General features: G+C 34.5%; 3 protein-coding genes across 3 annotated transcripts in view; 1 reads left to right on the top strand and 2 right to left on the bottom strand.

Annotated features, from left to right (window-relative positions):
- Positions 1-8168, bottom strand: part of LOC142344455 (melatonin receptor type 1C-like) — a 32082-nt gene extending 23914 nt beyond the window's left edge. The window contains exon 1 of the mRNA XM_075396113.1: positions 8089-8168. Within this exon, the coding sequence (XP_075252228.1) occupies positions 8089-8133 (45 nt within the window). The 5' untranslated portion in view covers positions 8134-8168. The remainder of the gene's footprint in view (positions 1-8088) is intronic.
- Positions 8169-8570: 402 nt separating this feature from the next.
- Positions 8571-15159, top strand: LOC142344836 (uncharacterized). The gene is made up of 5 exons (XM_075396830.1): positions 8571-8654; positions 9617-10130; positions 10252-10630; positions 13976-14048; positions 14264-15159. The coding sequence occupies exons 2-5, from the start codon at positions 9835-9837 to the stop codon at positions 15010-15012; spliced, it is 1497 nt and encodes a 498-aa protein (XP_075252945.1). The 5' UTR covers positions 8571-8654; positions 9617-9834; the 3' UTR covers positions 15013-15159.
- A 2865-nt stretch (positions 15160-18024) lies between these two features.
- LOC142344829 (uncharacterized) lies at positions 18025-19714 on the bottom strand. Its single transcript, XM_075396816.1, has 5 exons — positions 19706-19714; positions 19564-19616; positions 19014-19256; positions 18549-18738; positions 18025-18378 (listed from the first exon to the last, which is right to left on the bottom strand). Exons 1-5 carry the CDS (start codon positions 19706-19708, stop codon positions 18268-18270), a joined length of 600 nt encoding a protein of 199 aa, XP_075252931.1. The 5' UTR covers positions 19709-19714; the 3' UTR covers positions 18025-18267.
- Positions 19715-20308: the final 594 nt, after the last annotated feature.

The raw sequence follows: 20308 nt of genomic DNA, 5'->3' as shown, positions 1-20308 counted from the left end.
TGCCTTAAAACAACAAATAATTTCATAGGAAATTTTGGAATCAAAACGGAAGAGACCCCCTTTCCACATTGATCCTTGTGTTTTGAAAATTGTTTGATCCAGAGTTCCAATTGCACGAGTCTTCGAATTGCTTGTGATCCGCTACCAATTATAAATTGAATGGAATTTTTTAAATATTTTTCTTATTATTCCCCACATTTCAGACTGATCATTTTATGAGCAGCATTGTTCTTTTTTTGGTGACTATAGCCACTTTTTTTGCTTCTGAAACTTTAACGTGGTACCATCATTGCAGCCAACATTGGTCAGGCTATGGTCAACCTGAAGCTATGGTTGAGTAAGAGCTCATCCTCACACAGACAGCTTCACGTAGAAAGGGGATTGAACTCTCATTTATTGGCGTGTGAATCACGCACCTTACCTCTCGGCTGAGTAAAAAAGTAAAAGTAGGAAAAACTTCTTTCCCAATATGAGTTAAAAGCAAGATTCTACTTTTTTCACCCCAATTCATCCAGCCCTCCGAATTTTATTTCTACATCTTTTCTTACCTACATTTAACACCACATCGTCTCCATAGGACAGTTATCTTCCAAGATAACCGTCAGAGTGTATGGCGATGGTAAAAATGGGCTTGATTGATAGGGGTGAAAAAAATTGGGTTAATGCTGCGACTGTGAAAAGAATAGAGATGAAAAGGTCGGTCATCAAATTTTAACGTTCACCGGTAAGTTTGAACAAACTTTAGTTACTAGTTTTGTTATTGATAGAGTGGGTGAACGTTTAAATTCGGGCCAATCAAGATGTTAAAGAACAAACTAGTTCAAACTCTCGATGTCTTATAATTTTGGAAAAAAAAAGAAATTTTTCAGTAGCCACGTGAACTCGCGAAGGATATAATGCAGTTCGGGAATTCAACAATCTACACCGCAACGCGGCACCAACGCAGTAGTTTTCCATTGATCACCCGTTGTAGAACCGGAAGAAGTCATTTTTCTAGGATTATCAAGGTCTGCAATTATCAAACAGGCGGAAGATTATACAGCTTAACGGGCAGATGGCAGAAGTAGCTGCAATTTAGGTGCCATATATCATGTATCATATATCATGATGTAAATAGTCTGTCCCATAAAGTCGAAATAAGCGAACTTTTGAAAACGTCAAAAACAGGCAATTCAGCATCAAATTGGTCATTTGATTGTCAACGTTTTTTTTATCATTAGGCTTCTATTCTTCAATTTTTTCTATGTTTAAAATTTGAACTTTGACCTTTGGAATCTCTCCAGTGGCGTTTGAAACGTTCGCTTATTTCAACTTTATGGAACACGCTATGTCAATAGGTGTCATATATAGTCAGTCCCATAAAGTTACAACGCAATCGAACGTTTCAAAGGTCAAAGTTCACATTGAAAACATGCAAATATCTATAGCAAAACACTGCCCATTTGCATGCCCCGATGTCTTCGAACGTTCGCTTGCGGTGCAACTTTATGGGACTTAATATATAATGATATAGCAGACTATGGCCAAAAGGCATTGAACTGAATTGACAAGTTTTGCGATCCTTCATTAAAAAGCTGCTCAATATCTTTATTTTGGTTCCTGCGTAATCGCAGCGGAACAGCATTAGGCCTACAGTAGCCTCTTCTCAGCTGCCCTTTTTCTTATTATTCACCACATTTCAGACTGTTCTTTTTATGAGCAACTTTGCTCTTTTTTTGGTGACTATAGCCACTTTTTTTGCTTCTGAAACTTTAACGTGGTACCATCATTGCAGCCAACTTTGGTCAGGCTATGGTCAACCTAAAGCTATGGTTAAGTAAGAGCTCATCCTCACACAGTCAGCTTCACGGAGGCAGGGGATTGAACTCTCAATCATTGGTGTGTGAACCACGCACCTTACCTCTCGGCTATCACGCCACTAACGTTTTTACAATTTCACTTTAATTTTTTGGGCTTGCTTAAGCTTGGTTACACAATTTAAGAACCATCGCTTAAACTTTTGATGGGTTTTCAAATCAAATACCGAAGAATAAAACGAGTTTGACCCCGAAGCCATCAATTTTGGATCAGGTCCGGATTTATTCTATTACGGTTTTGTCTAATTTTAAAGCCAAATCATGATACTCCAAACCAATTTAATACCAGTGAAGGACTTCTATAGAATTAAGCTTGCTAATGATAGATCCTGGCGTTGAAGATGAAATACGCACAGCAGAAAATTTCAGTCAATTCCAAAAAATAAACTTTTATTTGTTTTATGGCAATATACGGGCCAATATGCTAATTGGCAAAAAGTTTATAAACCTTTTTCATACTTAGCTTTTTGTGGGCTTGTAACCCCAACGCCTTCGTATGCTATGTATAGGTGTTTTTAGCGTACTCAAATTCTGGCGATTACGTCATTCTATTTTAACAATATTTGCTTTTCATTAATGAAACAGTTCTCACAGATAGTGGTTAGTTCGTTTATAAAATACAGTAGTAAATTTAACTTCTGATAGCTCTCAAACTCTTGTGATTTTTAATGAAAGGCCAAATTGAAATAGAACAAGAGGATTTATAGAATAACTTGTTGTTCCGACCCACTCACATTGAAGAGTTGTGAGTGGTATCATTAAAAAGCACGTCCAGCGTAGAATATGGAATTTAAAAAATTATGCAATTTTTGCTTTTTATAGGGAGTAATCGAGGTTTAAAGTTTTGTGAATATTAGACGTATTTCATCTGTTTTTATTCACATTTTCAGTATTTTTGACCTAATTTTCGTTAATTTTGCTAAAGTTTATTCAAATTGATAGCTGTAGTGTTATTGATGTTATCTCTAAAAGTATGAGAGTGTTGCTGAATTGTCGGATCCGAGTTTTTTGGCCAGAATTTATGCTAAATTTTTCAAAATTCTATTTTTTGGCAACAAAGTTGGAACAAGTTTGCTTTTTCAGCCGACTTGCTTCGATTTTGCTCGACGTAGATACCTTAAAACTGCCGCCATATTCTTTTTAAGCTGACAAACAACCTAGTTGTACACCCACTGGCTTTGAGGGTCTTCTGGAAAAAAAATTGCTAGTTTTTTGCAAATTTAAACTCGATAATTATACAAAATGCATTTTTAATTTTGACAAACTAAATAATTTTGTTGAAAAATTGAACCAATTGAACAAATGAGTATTTTGTTAGACGCGTAGCAACATCTGGGCTGATCTTGATCTCGCCATGGATACTTACGATAAAAAATGTTTCGATTTTAGTGGCGCGCGACTTCTTTTCAAAGTATTTGCGCTATGTAAATGCTTTTGTAAAGTTTTTGTGAATTAAAAGAATTTCAATTCAGCGCTCTTTTAATAACAGATACTATTTACAAAAAACTAGGCCCAACGAGATTATATTACGGCTTCAGAGTTATGCTCATGATTTTTATGGCTGTGACCAATTGATTTCGTAAACTTTTTTTAACTACATCTTGAATTTTGTTTTCATTTGTTGTTTTTTTTTGCAGCGCAACGACCTATTCTCCCCAGTCAAGGATCCAGTTACTTTTTAGGAGGTATAAATGAACCTAGACACTTCTTCCAGTTGTTATCTAATATCTGTTATGACTTTGAATATATTTGTTTTCAGAAGTTATTGGTTAATTATCACATTATTGACAAGTCCAATTGAACAAAAGCTAGTATGGAAAAAGCACAACGTTGAAAAGGGGGCGTGTGTGAATATGCCAATTGTTTTTTCTTTATAGTTTTTGATTTTTTGGCTGAGGCACGGTTATCTCGCAAACTTTTTTGGTTTCTCTTAGTTTTTGTCTATTTTTGTCTCTCGTTTTGTTGTTTTACGCCATATACCTAATAACGATATGTCTCAATTGCTTCCCCCGGACGTATAACTCAACCAAATTAAAGATTTTTGTTTACAGCTGCTTGTTTTAATGACTTTAAAATTGATTTAATTAAAGACTTTTTTCAACTGTACACTTTTTGCTTTCCTTTTCGTAACCATGTAACTCAATATCACTACTTAAAAGTCTCATTTTTTTGTTGATTCAAACCATTCTTTGCGATTGGTTATACGTTGCGTCGATCATTATTTTAAAATAAGTTTTCGAGTTTCCTATACTGCTCATTTTCTGGGTTTCTTTTTGTTGTCATGTATACGTTGTCCCTCTATAAGGAAAACTCTTTGATGCTAAAATGAGGGGAAAGTGACAATTTACAGTTCTTGCAGGTAACATCTTACAATTATAGTGCCTTGAACAGGGTGATCTTGTAAAATTGTTTGAAGTTTTGGCTTTTTTATATATTTGTTTATAAATTTTCTGGGGTCGTGATTTAGTCTCCTATTAACAGGCGCAATAACTTCCTAAGGTATTGCAACTTAAATCATCGCTGTTTTTTGAAATCTTACTCCTGTTATGTCTTTTGAAAGTATTTGTTTTCACAAACATAATTGGGTTTTTGAGCTTCATTTTTTCCTTTAAATAACTTTGGTCGATTTGTAGCTCAGTATCTGTAAACACAAGTCACAGCCCGTTTCCAGTGATCTATAGGTTATTCTCTATAACAGTTTTAGCTTCAAACATTTGTTTCTCGGCTTTGTTACCATTGCTGCTACGAGATTTCACTAAATTGTTCAGATTTTTTTTATATTTTATAGGATTTTTCTTTTTTTTATTTATGACATTAACCGTAGGTCCCATTGGCTTTAAATTTTTCCGCAATTGAACATTAGATAATGACAGACCTCAATTGCTTCCTTAGGGATTTCAGTGAATTTAATTGTTTTTTTTTAAAAAAGACTTATTTTGAACTTCCCACCTCTGTGCTCTTTTTTGTCGACCTGTTAATCAGTCGCATTGGGGACAGGTTCCGTATTTTTTCTAAAGAAGTACAGGTTTAATTGTTTTGTTTAGGTTTTATCTGATGCGCAATTGATTTTGTCATGATTTGATTTGTTCTAGAAATCGAGTTTTGGTCTTTAATAATGTTTGTTGTTTGATATTTATTATTGCCCTTTCTATTGGTCCTATTATCAATACAGTTCATCGGCCCTCTAGGTTTGCATTTTTGTATTCCATTGGTTGTTTGTGGAACGATATGTATGTTTTTGAAAGTTTTCTATCCCTTCATCATTTGGTAGCAAGTCAAGAATGTGGATGAACGAAGTCGGAACCTTATGTGCGTACGCACATTACCGAGCCTCCTTGTTGAATAATTGAGCAAAATTTATCGAACGGAAGAGGAGAGTATAAAAATTTAAATCTGATCTTATTTTCTCCTGGAGAAAACAAAAATTGAAAATGGCACTTCAAGGATCGCTTCAGTTTCTCCAGAGCTCTTGTTTTTGTAACTGTTTGGAGAAGATATCGATTGCCCAAAATTCACACAGCAAAAAAAAGCCAGGCTGGCCTAGAGTTCCTAACCCCCAAATTTGTTTGAGATTTGGAATAATGACATTAGGATTTGGCGGCTGTGATGAAAGGTGCAACAAGACGGCTCACGCGAGACTGGACTGTGAGCAGCACGCAATGATCTAAAATACGGATACGTCTCAAATTCGTAAAAAAACTCAGTCGAGCAGATCTTGACAGTCAATTTTTCGAAGCTCAAATTGAAGCATTTTTTTCCGTAGCAACCTTTAGAACCACTTTTTTCATGCCGCAAAAAACGTTGCTTCACAGCCGTCTCGGTAAAATAATTAGACCTGACGAAAAACCAAATGAGCTATCGATTATTTTGCAATGAATAACTGATTTTCATAGAGATTAATAGTCCAAAAGGGCGTCAATTGAAAATTTTTCAGTGCACGAAAAATATTAAAAAGTGGAGAAGATTATTACATCAAGTTCGCTTTCCAGCCAGAAGTGATTTTGGATTATGTTTGGTTCAGTTGACCCATATTCGCCAAATTTTGAAGGTCACAATGTAAAACGACACAAAAAGAGATTTCCCTCTTTTCGGGTTTTACGATGCAAATCGAACAACTATTTTTTAATATATTTTCTGACTGAAAAACGAACGTTATGTATATCAGTTATCTCAGACCTGTAGATTCTCATCTATGGTGATTTCCTGTACCAAATATTTTAGCACTAATTGAAGAAAATCAACCAAGCATTAGGTGATAAGAACGAAGTAGGTTGAAAAATATAATTTTTCCTTCGTTTTTTTCTCAATTTATTTTTTTTTCGTTTTTTTCCAAAGTTCCAATACATAATCATTTCAGCTATCAGTCAAAATGCACCCTTAATTACCTGTAGAACATGCTTCTGTTGCAGCAAAAAGAAACGAAAACAGGTTTTTCTAATTCATTGAAAGGTATAGTTTTTAATTAAATAATAAATGACACTGAAAAAATTACCTAATAAAAATCCTTTAAATAGTATATAAATTAAATTGAACTGCTAACCCTTAAAAGTTCAACGGAACGTCGCAATCATCAAACAAATTTCAAGTCCCTCAAGTCAATGAAAACAAAAATATTTTATAATCCTTCTGCCATCAAATGATTATTTTTCTCTTGATGCGTTTTTGAGTGACCCCTAAAGATGGAATTCATCAATTGTAATGTCAAATTACTTGCCGTAAGGATTAGGACGCAGGGTTATAAGTCTAGAGTGATTTATAGACATTTAATATATTTCTCTAAAAACTTTTGGATTGGAGTTATTTACTTTTATGAAAGCAAGAACATACTAACGACTGATTCATATTTTCACTTAAAACAATTTAGCAGTCAATTGTAACCAGATAAAGTTTAAAATAGAAATCTTTTTTAAGCATCAGAAATAATCAACAGATAATAAAAAATAGGCTTTTCATTTGTTTTAATCAAAAAATGGTCTTTCTAGTGTTGCGGTATCGCTAATAACATAATTGTAAAATTCCGCAAAAATTCAATTAAATCAATCGATAAAAAAACTGAAGTTTTTGTTTGAAGCGTTAGGAAAATAGTTCTTCTCCGGTAAAAATGGTGTTGCTCCTTTCTACTCGAACTACTCTATACAGCATAATTCTTTGAGAGAAAGGATAAAAAACTATGAAGTAGCAACAGTGAGTTATGTTAGTACCTAATCAAACGTAAAAGTCAATTTTTTAACCAAAAAACGTTATCGAAAGTTAAAATGAGACTCAAAAAATGGGCGGAAGATTTCGGGAAAGGATTCAAAGAGTCCTCTCTGTTAAGAAAACTGCTTTTTCAACTTAGGACACATATTTAATTGTCCTACAAAAATTGCAAACTAATAAAAAACCAGCTGAAGTAAACATTAGTAGAAAAAATCAATAAATTCTTTGTTTAATACAAGTACACCTAACGTCAACATTCTTATTTCTATGCATTTGAAACTATGAATCTGCTCACACAGCATAGGCGAAACTTTTTGATTTTTGAAAAAGAATAAAAATTTCTACAAAATGGCACAAAATAGCTACAAATTTATCATTTTTGCGTCAGTTGTCTGCACGAAACACTGTTTTGTACATTAAAAAGTGTAAGTTTCTGGAACTAAGAAATTTTCTGAGAAAGTAAGTTTCTGAGAAAAAAGTCTGATAAAAATCAAAAGTAGACTAAGGGCTACAAAAACCGCAAACAAAAAGTGAAAAATTGACTGAAGAAAAAGTCGGCCTGGCATATATGTTCCCCCTGTTAGACGGAAATGGGTAAGCACATTAGGATTGCAAGTAAGAGCTGCTGGTTCGAATCCAGTACTGGTCCATTTTCACAGTAGTTGCACCTGCATAGACCCCCTAACACCCCCATTTTGAAAAAAAAATGTTGGCACAGTCGGGAGTTTACCGGAGAAACATTTGGACAAAATATATTGGAGCTTATAAATCGGAAACTTCACCAGGCATAAGAAGGAAAAAAATATGTGAAATGAGGAATATAAAAATTGACAAAAATATATTTAAAAATGATAGCTTGAAAGATTATTTGATTATTTTTTAACCCCCCTAAACTGGGACAGGAAAATCTGAGAGAAAAGTTTTCTCCATTTCATAAATGTTTAATTTCTTTTTATTGTAGCTAACAATAAGCTCTGAGGTTCAAACTAAATCTGTTGGCCAATCATCAATTATAACAATTTGAAAATGCTACCTGCTCCAAGTTCCGGTACTGGGTAAAATGTTTCTGTAGGACCATAATTTTAACCTCTGGCCTTGTTTTTACGTTTGAAGAAGGCGCTGTTCTGAACACTAGTCTTTGATAATTTACACTGGCCAATTTTAAAGAAAGTTGTCCCGAATTCGTGAAAGTGACAATAATGTATCCTTAGCATCCGGCAAAAGTGTCACCCAAGTGGGGACAAATTAGCCCAGGATTAATTTAATTATTGTCAGCTTAACCAAGCAAAGCTTATCTTGAAAACATCTTTTAACTACCCCCCCCCCCCCCCACCCCACCCCCATCGTTCTCCGTTCTCTCTATTCTTTCGTGTTCTTTTTATTTAGATCACATGATAAGATTTTCGTTTTTAAATGGTGTGGCATTGTATTTTTTGGTTGGGATTGTGGAGTGGGGGGGGGGGGGGGAAATCCTTCTCTGAATAATGTTGCCAATTATGTGAGTGTATCTGTGCAGCAAATAGTCGAACTTGCGTCAAAATTATTTCTTATTGCGCTAAAGATCATTGAATTTTCCGAATAGATTAATTCCCGCCCAAGGTTCGCAGGATCGCGGCTATTCCTTTTAAGGAACAAAAGACACATTGCTATCGAAATATTTCGTCATATCCGTTCACCCAATGAAATATAGTCAAAATGCTCTCTTTTTCAACATTCCAAAATGCCTGAAATAATCTAAATAACATTCACTCTAAATACTGTGAAATAAGAATACTGTGTCGAATTATTTTCAGTATTTCTTCTTAAAACGTGAAACACATTTATTATAAGTCCCATAAAGTTGCAACGCAAGCGAACGTTCGAAGAACCCCTAACATGCAAATGAACATCACAATGCTGATAGCTACATGTCCTGAATTTGACCTTTGACCTTTGAAACGACCGATAGCGTCGCAACTTTATGGGACTAACTATACTGGTAAAGATACTTATCGCAGAATTAAACAGATCATTACAGTTAGTTCACCCAAAACTTTGGCTGAGGTTCGAGGCCGATTAACTCCGTTTTCAAAATATTAATACAACAATGCTCTTTTCCTTAAAAACGGTAATTTCAGGGAGCTTACATACATTGAATGAAAAGAATAATTCTAATGTAATTTTATGGTTAATGAACTATAATTTCATCAAAGTAATCTAAATATTTCTCAAAATTTCGTAAATTTAAACCAACTTTCATCATAGCTATTTTTCTCATAGTATCTTACACAAAATTATTACTCAAAAGATGAAAAATTATCCCCTCATAAATCAAGCATAAATTTCAAACAAAAAATTGAAAGCAAAAATGCAACTTATCCCCCATTTTTGCTCTCAAGTTGTGCTAATTTGGCAGTTATTTTCCATGATTAATATCAGGCACGCTTATTCTTTTGTTCACGCCACGTGTAGGCATCCCGACCCAAGTTAGTAATTGTCCCCAATTTGGGAGCTATTAACCGCCGATAAAATATGGGGGGTTATTTTGAGGAATTAATCATTTTCCATTTGGGATAATACAGCATAAACAACGTATTAATTTTGAATTATTCACTCACTACGCTTAAAAATTTCGAATTTGTTTAGTACTAATTTAGTTGTTTATTTCTCTTCTGTGTTGCTTTAAAAGCTTCTATTTGCTTAGAATAAAAATATTTCAGTGAATTTGAATTTGGAAAAAATCCTTCCTTTTTAACATTCATGTACAAAAATTGGGTCATGTTTTGCTTATTTGTTTTCAATGACCTCATTTTCAAAAATTCTTCATTCTGTTATTGACGATCAATTCAACAATTTGGAACACCAAGATCAATTTTCAGATCCATCGAATTTATTTCTATTAGATAGCGAAACAGAAGAACGTTCTAGTTATCGAAAGCGACGTAGACTTTCTGCTAGTAGAGACATTTCAGAGAGTTTCTGCTTACCGAGCGCTGCCAGTTTGTTCACAGCTGAGCATTTGTGTGAGAGTGGTGCTCAATTAGCCGACAACTCGTTCTTCACTGATTTGCTACTTGACACCGACCCCACAACAGAGTAAGTTCAGAAGTTTTAATATTGTAATCTAAATTCAGAGGATTTATAGGTTGGAAGTTTTTAACTATAGCACGTAAACATGACAAAACAATTCTCAGTCGATTCATATCTGACTTTTTAGCGATTTCGATTCCCCAAACTTGAGCGACTATTTGCCCAACTTGACCCTACCAGCTGAACAGAGTACGAACAGCAGCACCCTTCTCTTTTCTCAACACGAACCCACACCTTCAGACTCTGATCACACTAATTTGTTCAGCCAAGAAATATTCCTCAAAACTGAGGAAAAAGAATTGCAAACGCATTGCAAAGAGGAAACTGAAGTTGTAGACGGAGCAAAGAGTATCTCGGAATCAGGATCGTCAGAAGTTGGGAACAAGAAGGTGAACACTAAGAAAACTATCACACCGCACAGGTTGATTGAAAAGAGAAGGCGGGACAGAATCAACCAGAGTCTCCAAGAGCTCAAATCACTTGTTTTGCCACCCGCGAAAGCTAAAGTAAGTAAATTTACAATCACCGGTAACCTCTGTCCTTTTTGCCTATTCATCTCACAATTTTAAATTTTAGCTGATTTGAAAATGGACTATTGTCCTTCATTAGAACCATTATCTTAGCGAGCAACCTCGATGTGCTAAAACATTACATCAACTGCTCTTGGGCTATCTTTTCTGAGATCTATTCTGTTTCCACCCCCAGTGTTTTCTATGACCCCCAAGTTACAATTTATATGTTGTTATATAGCACGTTACTATGTAAGAAAAAAGCCCGTGCCCCTGGGGGTCATAAAAAATTTATGCTCACTATGCTGGGGGGGGGGGGGGGGGGGAACAGAATAGATCCCGTTTCTGTTTTGTCTGGTTATCTTGTTTTTCAAAGCCTCTTTTCCGTTTGCCCCCCCCCCCCTGCGTTATGCGCCCCAGTTACAGAGCACGCGCAATTACATAGTAAATCATTGTAAAAATATGGCACGTGCGTCTGGGTGATTATTCGAATTATTGTCGGAACAGCACATGAGTTAGCATTGATCATTCATAACGTCCTAATTGAAGAAAAACGACCTACCGACACTACAAAAACAGTTAGAGGTGGCCCCTATTCCAGCTTAACAATAACAGAATTAATTTAAAAAACATTCATTGACAAATCAAATTTAACTCAATTAACTTCAATTTCGGTGGTTTTGCAAACTGATATTTGTACTCTTGATTGCTACTACAGTTTTTTTGTGGTTTTGTGCTCTAACCATAGATCTAGCTGTGCTTAATGAACTCAAGATTATAACTCAAAAATTGGCAGCAGAAATTTACTAAAATTGTTTTTGTGAAAAATTCTCATCCTCAACTCAGTCTGACTTAAAAGTAGTTCTTAAGTTGACAAAAAATTAGAGCGGTAGCAAAATAACCAGTTAATTATTATTGTACATGAAAGAGCACGCAAGAATGCAAAAAACCCCAAAAAAGAACAATTGATTTTCAAGATTCTTATTTAACATAAGATTAAAACGAGGCAGTCAATAAGCTCTAACAATTAAAATGATTTTACAATAACTCACAAAAAGATGTCTAAAAGCGTTTATTTAACACGTTTCAGTTATCACTTAGAATGACTAAAACTAAACCACAAACTGTGAAAATTTATATCCACGTGGTATAGCCATAACGCCATTACAAAGAGAAAATGGATGCTTGTGAAAAGAATTAACTTTCAGCGTTTTAGTACTAAACTGCCAGGAAAACTAGATACCAATGACCACAAAGTCAATCAGAAATGAATCAAAATTTAAAATGGGAAGTGCAAAAATATCCTTATATCAGAACCAATGACTACGTTACAGTCAACAGCAAAGTTTCATGTCTTTAACTCTGAGTGGCAAATTCTCCTGATTAATTTTTTTGTCCATTTGCAACATTTTTAAATTTCAATCTATTTTCTATCAGCATATTTTATCAGAAATTTAACACGAAATTTGAAAATTTAAAAACTGACATTTTGGAAATATTTCTTCAACATTAACAGCATCTGGACTTAGTAAATTCTTTGATGGTTACGTATAGTCTTCATTCAAAATGGTTGTCCCCATTATCAGCAACAAAATTTTGTTGAGCATGGTGGCAGGGGAGAGGAAACCTGAAATCTTTGAAGAGGTATTGATCTCAATTTAGGCTTGTTAACTGCTTTCTGTAAAAAAAACCTCGGATCTGCTATGAACAAATAAACTCTCAATAGATCCAATCATATTGAACTCACTTTCCATTTTGCTAACTGCTGTTCTTTGCGATTCGCCCAGGATATTCACTGCCCACTTTTTCGTACGTGTTAATATTATTATTCAATAAAATATTTGCAAAATAATACCATTCGCTAGTGGAATCGTACAGGGAGGGTGTTATGCATAGGCTTTATACAATTAAGTATCGGAACCCAAATTATGAATTACCCTGATTGAAGTCTCCGAGAAATTCTGGCGTTACGCGAGAGAAATTCCATCATTACGCAAGAGCCCAATGAAGGGGATCTGTCAGGAAATTAACTCTGTTTAGATATCTTTCTGGTTCGTAGTTAACGTAAAATGATCATAAAAGGCAGAAGTAATTCTAAATAAAGAGAGAGCCCCAATACAATCCGAATAATTTTCAGATTTTAACAATCTTTAATTAGAGCTGCTTTTGTCTTTCTATTGCTCATCGGCCATTAAAATTCATCATTTAAAACAAGCTGCCAATTTTGACGAAAAACGCTGCATTTTTAAAAATTCAGCCTAAATTTTAGCCAGAAGTCGGATCAAACAGTTCAACGAAAAGCTTGTCTCTAAAAGTAAAACCAATTCCACTGCCGCTAACAATTTTGAACCTAATTTGTTTCAGCAAAATTGACGAAAAGTTGAGCAGAAGTAAGCTAATTTTGGACAAAATAAGCGGAAATCAGTCGAATGTTCACAAAAGTTTAAAGCTCGATAACTCCATTGAAAAAAAAAATGAAACTCAAACAGAAATCTATTTAATTATATTTTTACGCTGAGTTTACGACGGGCTTTTTAGTGATACCTTTTCATAACTCTCTTCTGTGAATATACCGATGGGCCAAAACTGACCTAACAAAAAACTCAGCTGAAACAAAAAACCAAATTGAGGCCTTGAAAATTAACTAATGAACATAGAAAAACGTATAAATTAAGATTGAAATCAGAAATATTTTGAAGCTCGTTTGAAATCCATGAATGTTGGAGTTGATATTTGATTAGATTTGCAAATATGTAGCTGTATACGTAAAACAGAGTTTAAGTTTACCGATTGTTGCATGAAGTTTTCCAAACATTTTGGCAAGAGCATCATGTGGAAGTTTGCTCTGTTTTTGAAAAAAAATATATATTTGAAAATGGTTATCGAAAATTCAAAAAATAGGAACTCGAACATAGAATTGAGTGCTATGCTGGCTAAAATTGGAATATGTTTTTGGAGTAGGAATTTATCTCAAAATAGATGTCTTTCCAAAAGTTTCTTAAACGAGTTTTGGTCATTCAAATTCTTTTTTTGAATTAAAATAAGTTAGCAAAATATTTAAAATCTAACAGGAAACAAATTTGTCAAACGCGAATGGGTAAACAAAATAACTAATTATATAACTTTTCATTGTTTATGCATATCATGAATGCTCAAAATTCTACTACTTTAAGTTTAACGTCTAGTTGTTTGGTTTTACATTTTTACCTATAAAATTTCTATGACCAACGGTAGAGTCAAAAATAACACTTAAGGTAAAGCTTTATTCTACATCACCGAACCTACATTAGGCATAATACTATTATATGAATTGTTTTTTCAGTCTAAATTGTTGATTTTTAGTCTAAATTGGACAAAGCGGACATTCTAAGACTGGCCATCGATCACATCAAGATGTTACACGAACAGAACAAAGGTTACAAATTTCAACACTTTCTTTATATCAGCAATTCAAGTTTTGCCGCACCCTATATCCCTTTTGTAGCTGAGCCACAAAAAAAATATTTAATATTTAGGATTTTAAAGACTTCAAACTTTCAGTACCATTGCAAAATGGTGAATGCTAATTTTTTGTGAACAAATTTGAGTTAAACTGCAAACTAAGTTCTGATTTTTTTTTCATTTTTCAAGAAAACAGCGCTGAAAATCAACTCAAACGAAAGATGCTCAAAGAAGAAAGTGTGGAACCAACCGAACATCAATCTCAATCTTTACAAGAAGCCAAACCTTCAACACAAGCTTATGTTGGCCAGCACATTATGTTAGGATACATGGACTGTCATCAGGAAGCAATCGACTTCCTAATTCAACAAGCCAGTCTACCTGAAGACCACCCTATCATCAAACAACTCAACAGCCACCTGTTGAAACAACAGCAGAACTTAGATCTCTCAGCCATGGAAAGAAACTTACAACTTGCTCAGGAACTGCGAAACGTCGCCGAATTGAATTCGTCAACACAAAACCCTACAGAAGACCAAATCGCAACGCAACTTCCAGCTAACACTTGCAGTGGAGACTTTGTTGCGTCATTGACGTCAACGTCATCAGTGGTGACGTCATCGAAGATTATGTCATCGACACCAAAAAGAGCAAAACGTGAACCGCAAGCTTTCTTCTCGGTTCCGAACATTCCAGAAGTTTCTTACCAAAGTTGTCAACCAATAGCTGAAACTTATCTTTCGTCGAGTCATTTGAACTCTGGAATTAGTTCGGCATCAGTGCAATCAAGTTCAAACGTTACCAAGTTACTGAAAGAGAATAAAGTCCAGGATTCTCTGCCTTCATTTCCGATATTTGCGATGCCTTATATCTCATCACCTAAGCAGCAAATAGTAGAACAAGCTAAGCCTTCAATTTACTCAATCAATTGTAAGTGAAATAAGTATGTATTTAGTTGTAGAAAGTTTGTTAGTGTAGTAAGCATTTAGTAGTTTCTGTATGTTAGAAGTTAGATTAGATGTCATATATATTGTGCAGTTTGCGATATTTTATAGATCAAAATAGTTGTTAGATTAACATTATTAATGGATTCGTTGAAATGATATATATTAATTTTCTACAAAATGTTTTTCTTAATGCAAGGCCAAACTAAAAAGGGGGCCGAGTAATCGTGCCCTGATAGCCATTTTTCGCTGAGAAAAATTGGTTACGAAATGAAAATGATATTTGAAACGTCAAAACAAACCATAAACGTGAAATGAAATGAGCTGCTTTAAAATTAGTTGATTAGAATTAGTTGTACAAAATAATGGTGACTCGAGACTTTGTACTTAATTAAATCCTGAGTTTTAGATCATATGAGAAAGGCTAAAAAAGCGCTAAGTGATGTTTTATTTTGTTTAAGTTGCCTTATAGGGCAATTAAGATTTTTAAAATGATTTTTAAAAAATGCCTTAGAAAACAAACCTAATTCTGGCAAGAGAGTACCAGTGAGATGGTTAAAACAGTTTAATCATTTGAAAAAAATTGGTTTTGTGGTTGAGCAGTTTGGTTACGAACAAAAATACATTTTGAAAGGGGGAAGGGCTGGTGTAAATATACCAGAAAATGTTGTTGTGTTACCAGAAAATAAACCAGTAGGGGTTGAAAATACATAAAATTATTGAAAAAAAGTTACCCATCTTTGCATATCACAAGTTTTCCATATTGCTAAGTCATTTTCTAAGTAGGAAAAATGGAAAAATAGCAATTAAGATTTCTGCTGCCAAAAAGTGTAAATCATATAGTCACCATGGTGTCAGGGCAATTTACCCAATTCCATTTTACCCAATGCCATTATACACCACCTGCCATTTTACCCAAAGCCAATTTTAATTTACCTTATTGTTAAAATAACCTGAACGACTATTTAGCCGACTATAAAATTAAATGGACCGTGGGATTTGATATGAAACTATCACAATCGAAAATGGGATTCTTTTGTTCACATAATTATTTTCAAAAACATCCTTGTATCGTGTCCGGGCAAAACAGTCCCAATTTGCAAAAAATTCCCAGACAATATAGTCCCAAATAAAACATTGAAACAATTGTAAATATAATCTAAAAACAACTAACAAACATAATCTAGGAGTAAATCTACTGAATGCAGTGTTTTTAATTGATATGAATTAGGACCAAACCAAAAAATTGTTTCAAAATATATTATTTGGCAAAAACTATGCCGTAATCAGCTTAATATTTGTTCAAAGAAATACAATCAAATGAATGACTTAAGGGGTTTCTTTGTTAATTGACGTGCATCTGATTGACTCTATATTTAGTTCGGACTATTTTGTCTGGGACTCTTTTGTCTGTTTTCTTGGGACAATTTTGTCTGGGAATATTTTGGTTTTAGGGACTGTTTTGTCCGGGAGTTTTGTCTGGGACTGTTTTGTCTGTTCACCCCTTGTAAAAGCAATTGCTAATTTGTAATCGGATTACTGAACGAAAAGATCAAAGGCCATTGGGTAAAATGGCAGGTTGGGCTAAATGGCATTGGGTAAAATGGCAGTGGGTCAAATGGCATCGGGTAAAATGGAATTGGGAAAATTGTCATGTAACTAGTCACCACAACATAGTCAAGACATATAGCTACCAAAAAGCAATATAGTCACCACAGGATACAATTTACAAGTAACCTGATTTCGAACTCACTTTATAAAGTAGTTAATAATTATGAAAGTAGTTATATTTCAATCACATGAGACAATCTGTTGGGTAGCTCTAACCTGGACGTTTCAGTTCAATCTTTTTTTTGCATTCGACAGCACAGTCAAAATTTCTCCTTGAAAACCTAATTCACAGCGCGTTTTTCAATTTGAATGTTAATCGTGTTATGCAAACGAGAAATTTAAATACCGTGATCAAAAGCAGTTCTTCTATCCCCAATGTGAAAATAATTTTTCAAAATATTGTTTGCTGTTAATAAATGTACAGATCAATTTAAAAAATCTAAGCTTTTGTCTTAGTACACTTTTGGTTCTTTGAAACAACGATTTTAATGTTTATAATTACTTCCATGCTCAGATCAAATGAAAAGGCGAAAAGGTTCAAGTATTTAAAATGGTTGCCAGCAATTATTCGCAAAAAGCTATTGAATACATTTAGGCAATACATTTTTTAGACTTCTCCGTATAAAATTGCATTGGCAAGACGTGGATTTGTGAGATAGACTTGCAGCAGGCAAAAGTTGTGTTTTGAAACATTTAAGGGAATCGTGCTTGTACGCGTTTACGCAAAATTGTAAAAATGCGTGGATAATTTATTAATTGATGAAATTCCAAAGCTTTCAATTTCGGTTTTATCTCTTTAACCTATAATTGAACCACTAATTTGCCCATGCTTGAATTTAACGATTTTGTGAGTTTTCATAGTTTTCAGAAAAACGATAAGCTTTTATTATGGTAATTGTAAAATCTGATAAATTCTTACTGCGTTCAAAATGTGATAAATTCTCTTCAATCAAAAACTATTAAGCTATTTAGAACTCAATTTAATCTTAACTAAACGTGCACATTATATCTAAGAAAACGAGCAACGGTCAATTTGAGCCAAGATTTTTCTGAGCTTAATGGTGTATAGAGAATGTTCAAAGCATAAATAAACATTGATTAGTTCAAATAAAAAGATTTTTCAGAATCTGTTTGGAACACTGAATCGATTTTTATCTTGCCTGTGAATCTTAGAGGGAGAAACAAATGTTCAGATACGGATAACTGCGAGCAATCGGGGATGCTAATGTATTATCTATGATTTAGGCCCTTCTGGTCAAATTGATTGCAGTGAAATTAGTAACAGTGCGAAAAGTTCGCAAAATCGCAATCTGAACACCTCAGTAATTGCATTCGCAATACTGAGCGTTAACAAAAATCTCAATCTATCAGTATGCATAAGACTAGTAGAGACAGTTTGAAGTAAACTACTGTGAATTCAAAAATAGCAATGATTTGATTCAACATTATAGCATATTATGACTGCTAATATAACAGTCTAGCGCAAATTAGTCTCACTTATCTCATCTCATCATATTTTGTGAACGGTCAAGGCATTTGAATGATGATTGAATAGAAATGATATGATTTATGCTCAGGCAGTTTGTTTCAAATGAGGTCGTTCTCTCATTTAACTGGCGAGTATGAAATAATCCCTTTTCATCTCAAAGAATGGCTCCAGTTGATGGGATTGTACCTCAGCATCTCCTTCTCTTCTCGCAGTCTCAATTCCCGCTCTAGCTTTTTCTTTTCCATGTTCTCTTCTGCCATCTACACAAAAACCAAAACATTTGCAACAACCTTATAGTCTTCATTATGGACAAAACACGGTGTTGATGACACAGAATACCGAATGACAAAACCATTTTATAGCTGACGCCTCTCAAATTCCCTCACGCGTATATTTCAAGTAGGAAATAGTTAATTGATTAAAAAGATACCTTTTTGTTTTCGTCTCTGAATGTGCGCATCATATCAAAACGTTTTTGTCTGCTCTGCAGCTCGTCTTGTATGACTCGCCGATCCATCTCAATGAAGGCTCTGCTCTCGGTTAACTTTGAGTTGAAGGCAGTCTTCTCCCTTTCCAGTTTATTCTGCATTTGGTCTTTCAAGATGTTCCGAATCTCTTTTCTAAATCAACATAGGCAATTAAATTAAAATTTTCTGCTGACAAGATTTGCGCTAAGGGTAATTTGTCGCTAAGGTGTTCACATTGAATCCACTTCCAAAGATATGGAAACAGAAAGAAAACAGCACATAGAACGTTGAAGATAAGTATGGGTCGATAATGTCTGCTCATTCTAATATCGTAATACGCCATCAGCTCTTCTTCGTAATTTTTAATGCAAGGAGTACTCAGCGTCTAAATGCCAATACCCTAATAATCACATGACAGATGTAAATACCTGTATTGCTCCTTGGACGCAACAGAGCCGTAAACTGGAGTCTCATATGATGAGTGATATCTGTGATACTCGCGCTGTTTCATTGCTAAGCTTCGTTGGCTCAAGACATCATGAGCATTGACTGTTTCCAGACTCACAGTTCTTCTACTAGACCACGGAGGATGCAGTGGATCAACTTTGCTCAAGGATCGGATGCCCTCGACCTCTTGAAATCGAGGTGTCAAACGCGGCAGAACAGCCATCCTGTAAAAATGCACACCTTCAATTTTCATTTAAATTGTTAAATTAAAGGATTGCAACTAAAAGCTATGATGGAGAAAATCCACATCAACAAAAATGAACTGACTTTCCTTCTATAGCACCACGACGTCAAATTTTCAACTTTTCAAAGTCAAATCCACAAAAGCAATAAATTATCGGTATAAGCTGCAGGGGGCTACAAACGGAAAGGTAAAACAAAAGATAAAACTTAGGCTGAGAGATGCATCTAAACGAAATCATGAAATGAAGACCTCTTCTAATTGAAATATACACTGATGGTTTCACGTACGTAGTATGACTCCGAGGTCCCAATTGTGGAACCATTTCAAAGGCAACCTTGCCCTGTTTAAAGGGGGAAAACACATAGAAGTGAGCATTTTCGCAGTAGATCCAAAAAGGATGAAAGAACAGGAGGGTGCAAAGAAACTTACCATTTTGTCCAAAATCTGAAATACATCTAAATTGTTGAAATCCAATATTTATTTCACGAAACATATCGAGAAAATCAAGTACACAGGCTCACTTCAACTAGTGAAACCTTTATTTACCCGGATCTTAGAACAGGAGAACTAAAACGAAACTTACCCGGTCAAAGAAGTGGATATCGACAAAACTATATAATTTTCCAATATAAATAAAACAAATAATTTGATCAATTTATTTTTTTTCTTTTCATGAAAAATTATTCTATACACCTAACGAACGAATTCTTCAAAAGTTGAAAGATCACAATAAAGCGAAGATAAATAGGAAAGAAGTAACGTACAAATAGAAGTAACGTATAAAATAGGTTTTCATCCAATGCAAAGATACGTATTCCATTTATTTAACCTCTGCTTTGCGGAGCATAATGTACCCCGAATTTGGAAGTTATCATATATTAAACCACTGTACAAAGGCAAAGGGAGCAAAGCAGAACCAAGTTCCTACAGAGGCATTAGCCTATTATGTTGCATGTACAAGTTGTTCACGGGTATCATTTACCAGCGTTTGCGATCATGGGTCGAGAAAAATCAAATTTTACCACCAAGCCA

This window comes from Convolutriloba macropyga, chromosome 1 (genome assembly GCF_964194025.1).
Source record: "Convolutriloba macropyga chromosome 1, txConMacr16.3, whole genome shotgun sequence".
NCBI lineage: Eukaryota > Metazoa > Xenacoelomorpha > Acoela > Convolutidae > Convolutriloba > Convolutriloba macropyga.
Note: the sequence above shows the minus strand (reverse complement) of the source record. Positions and strands in the feature narration are given on the sequence as shown.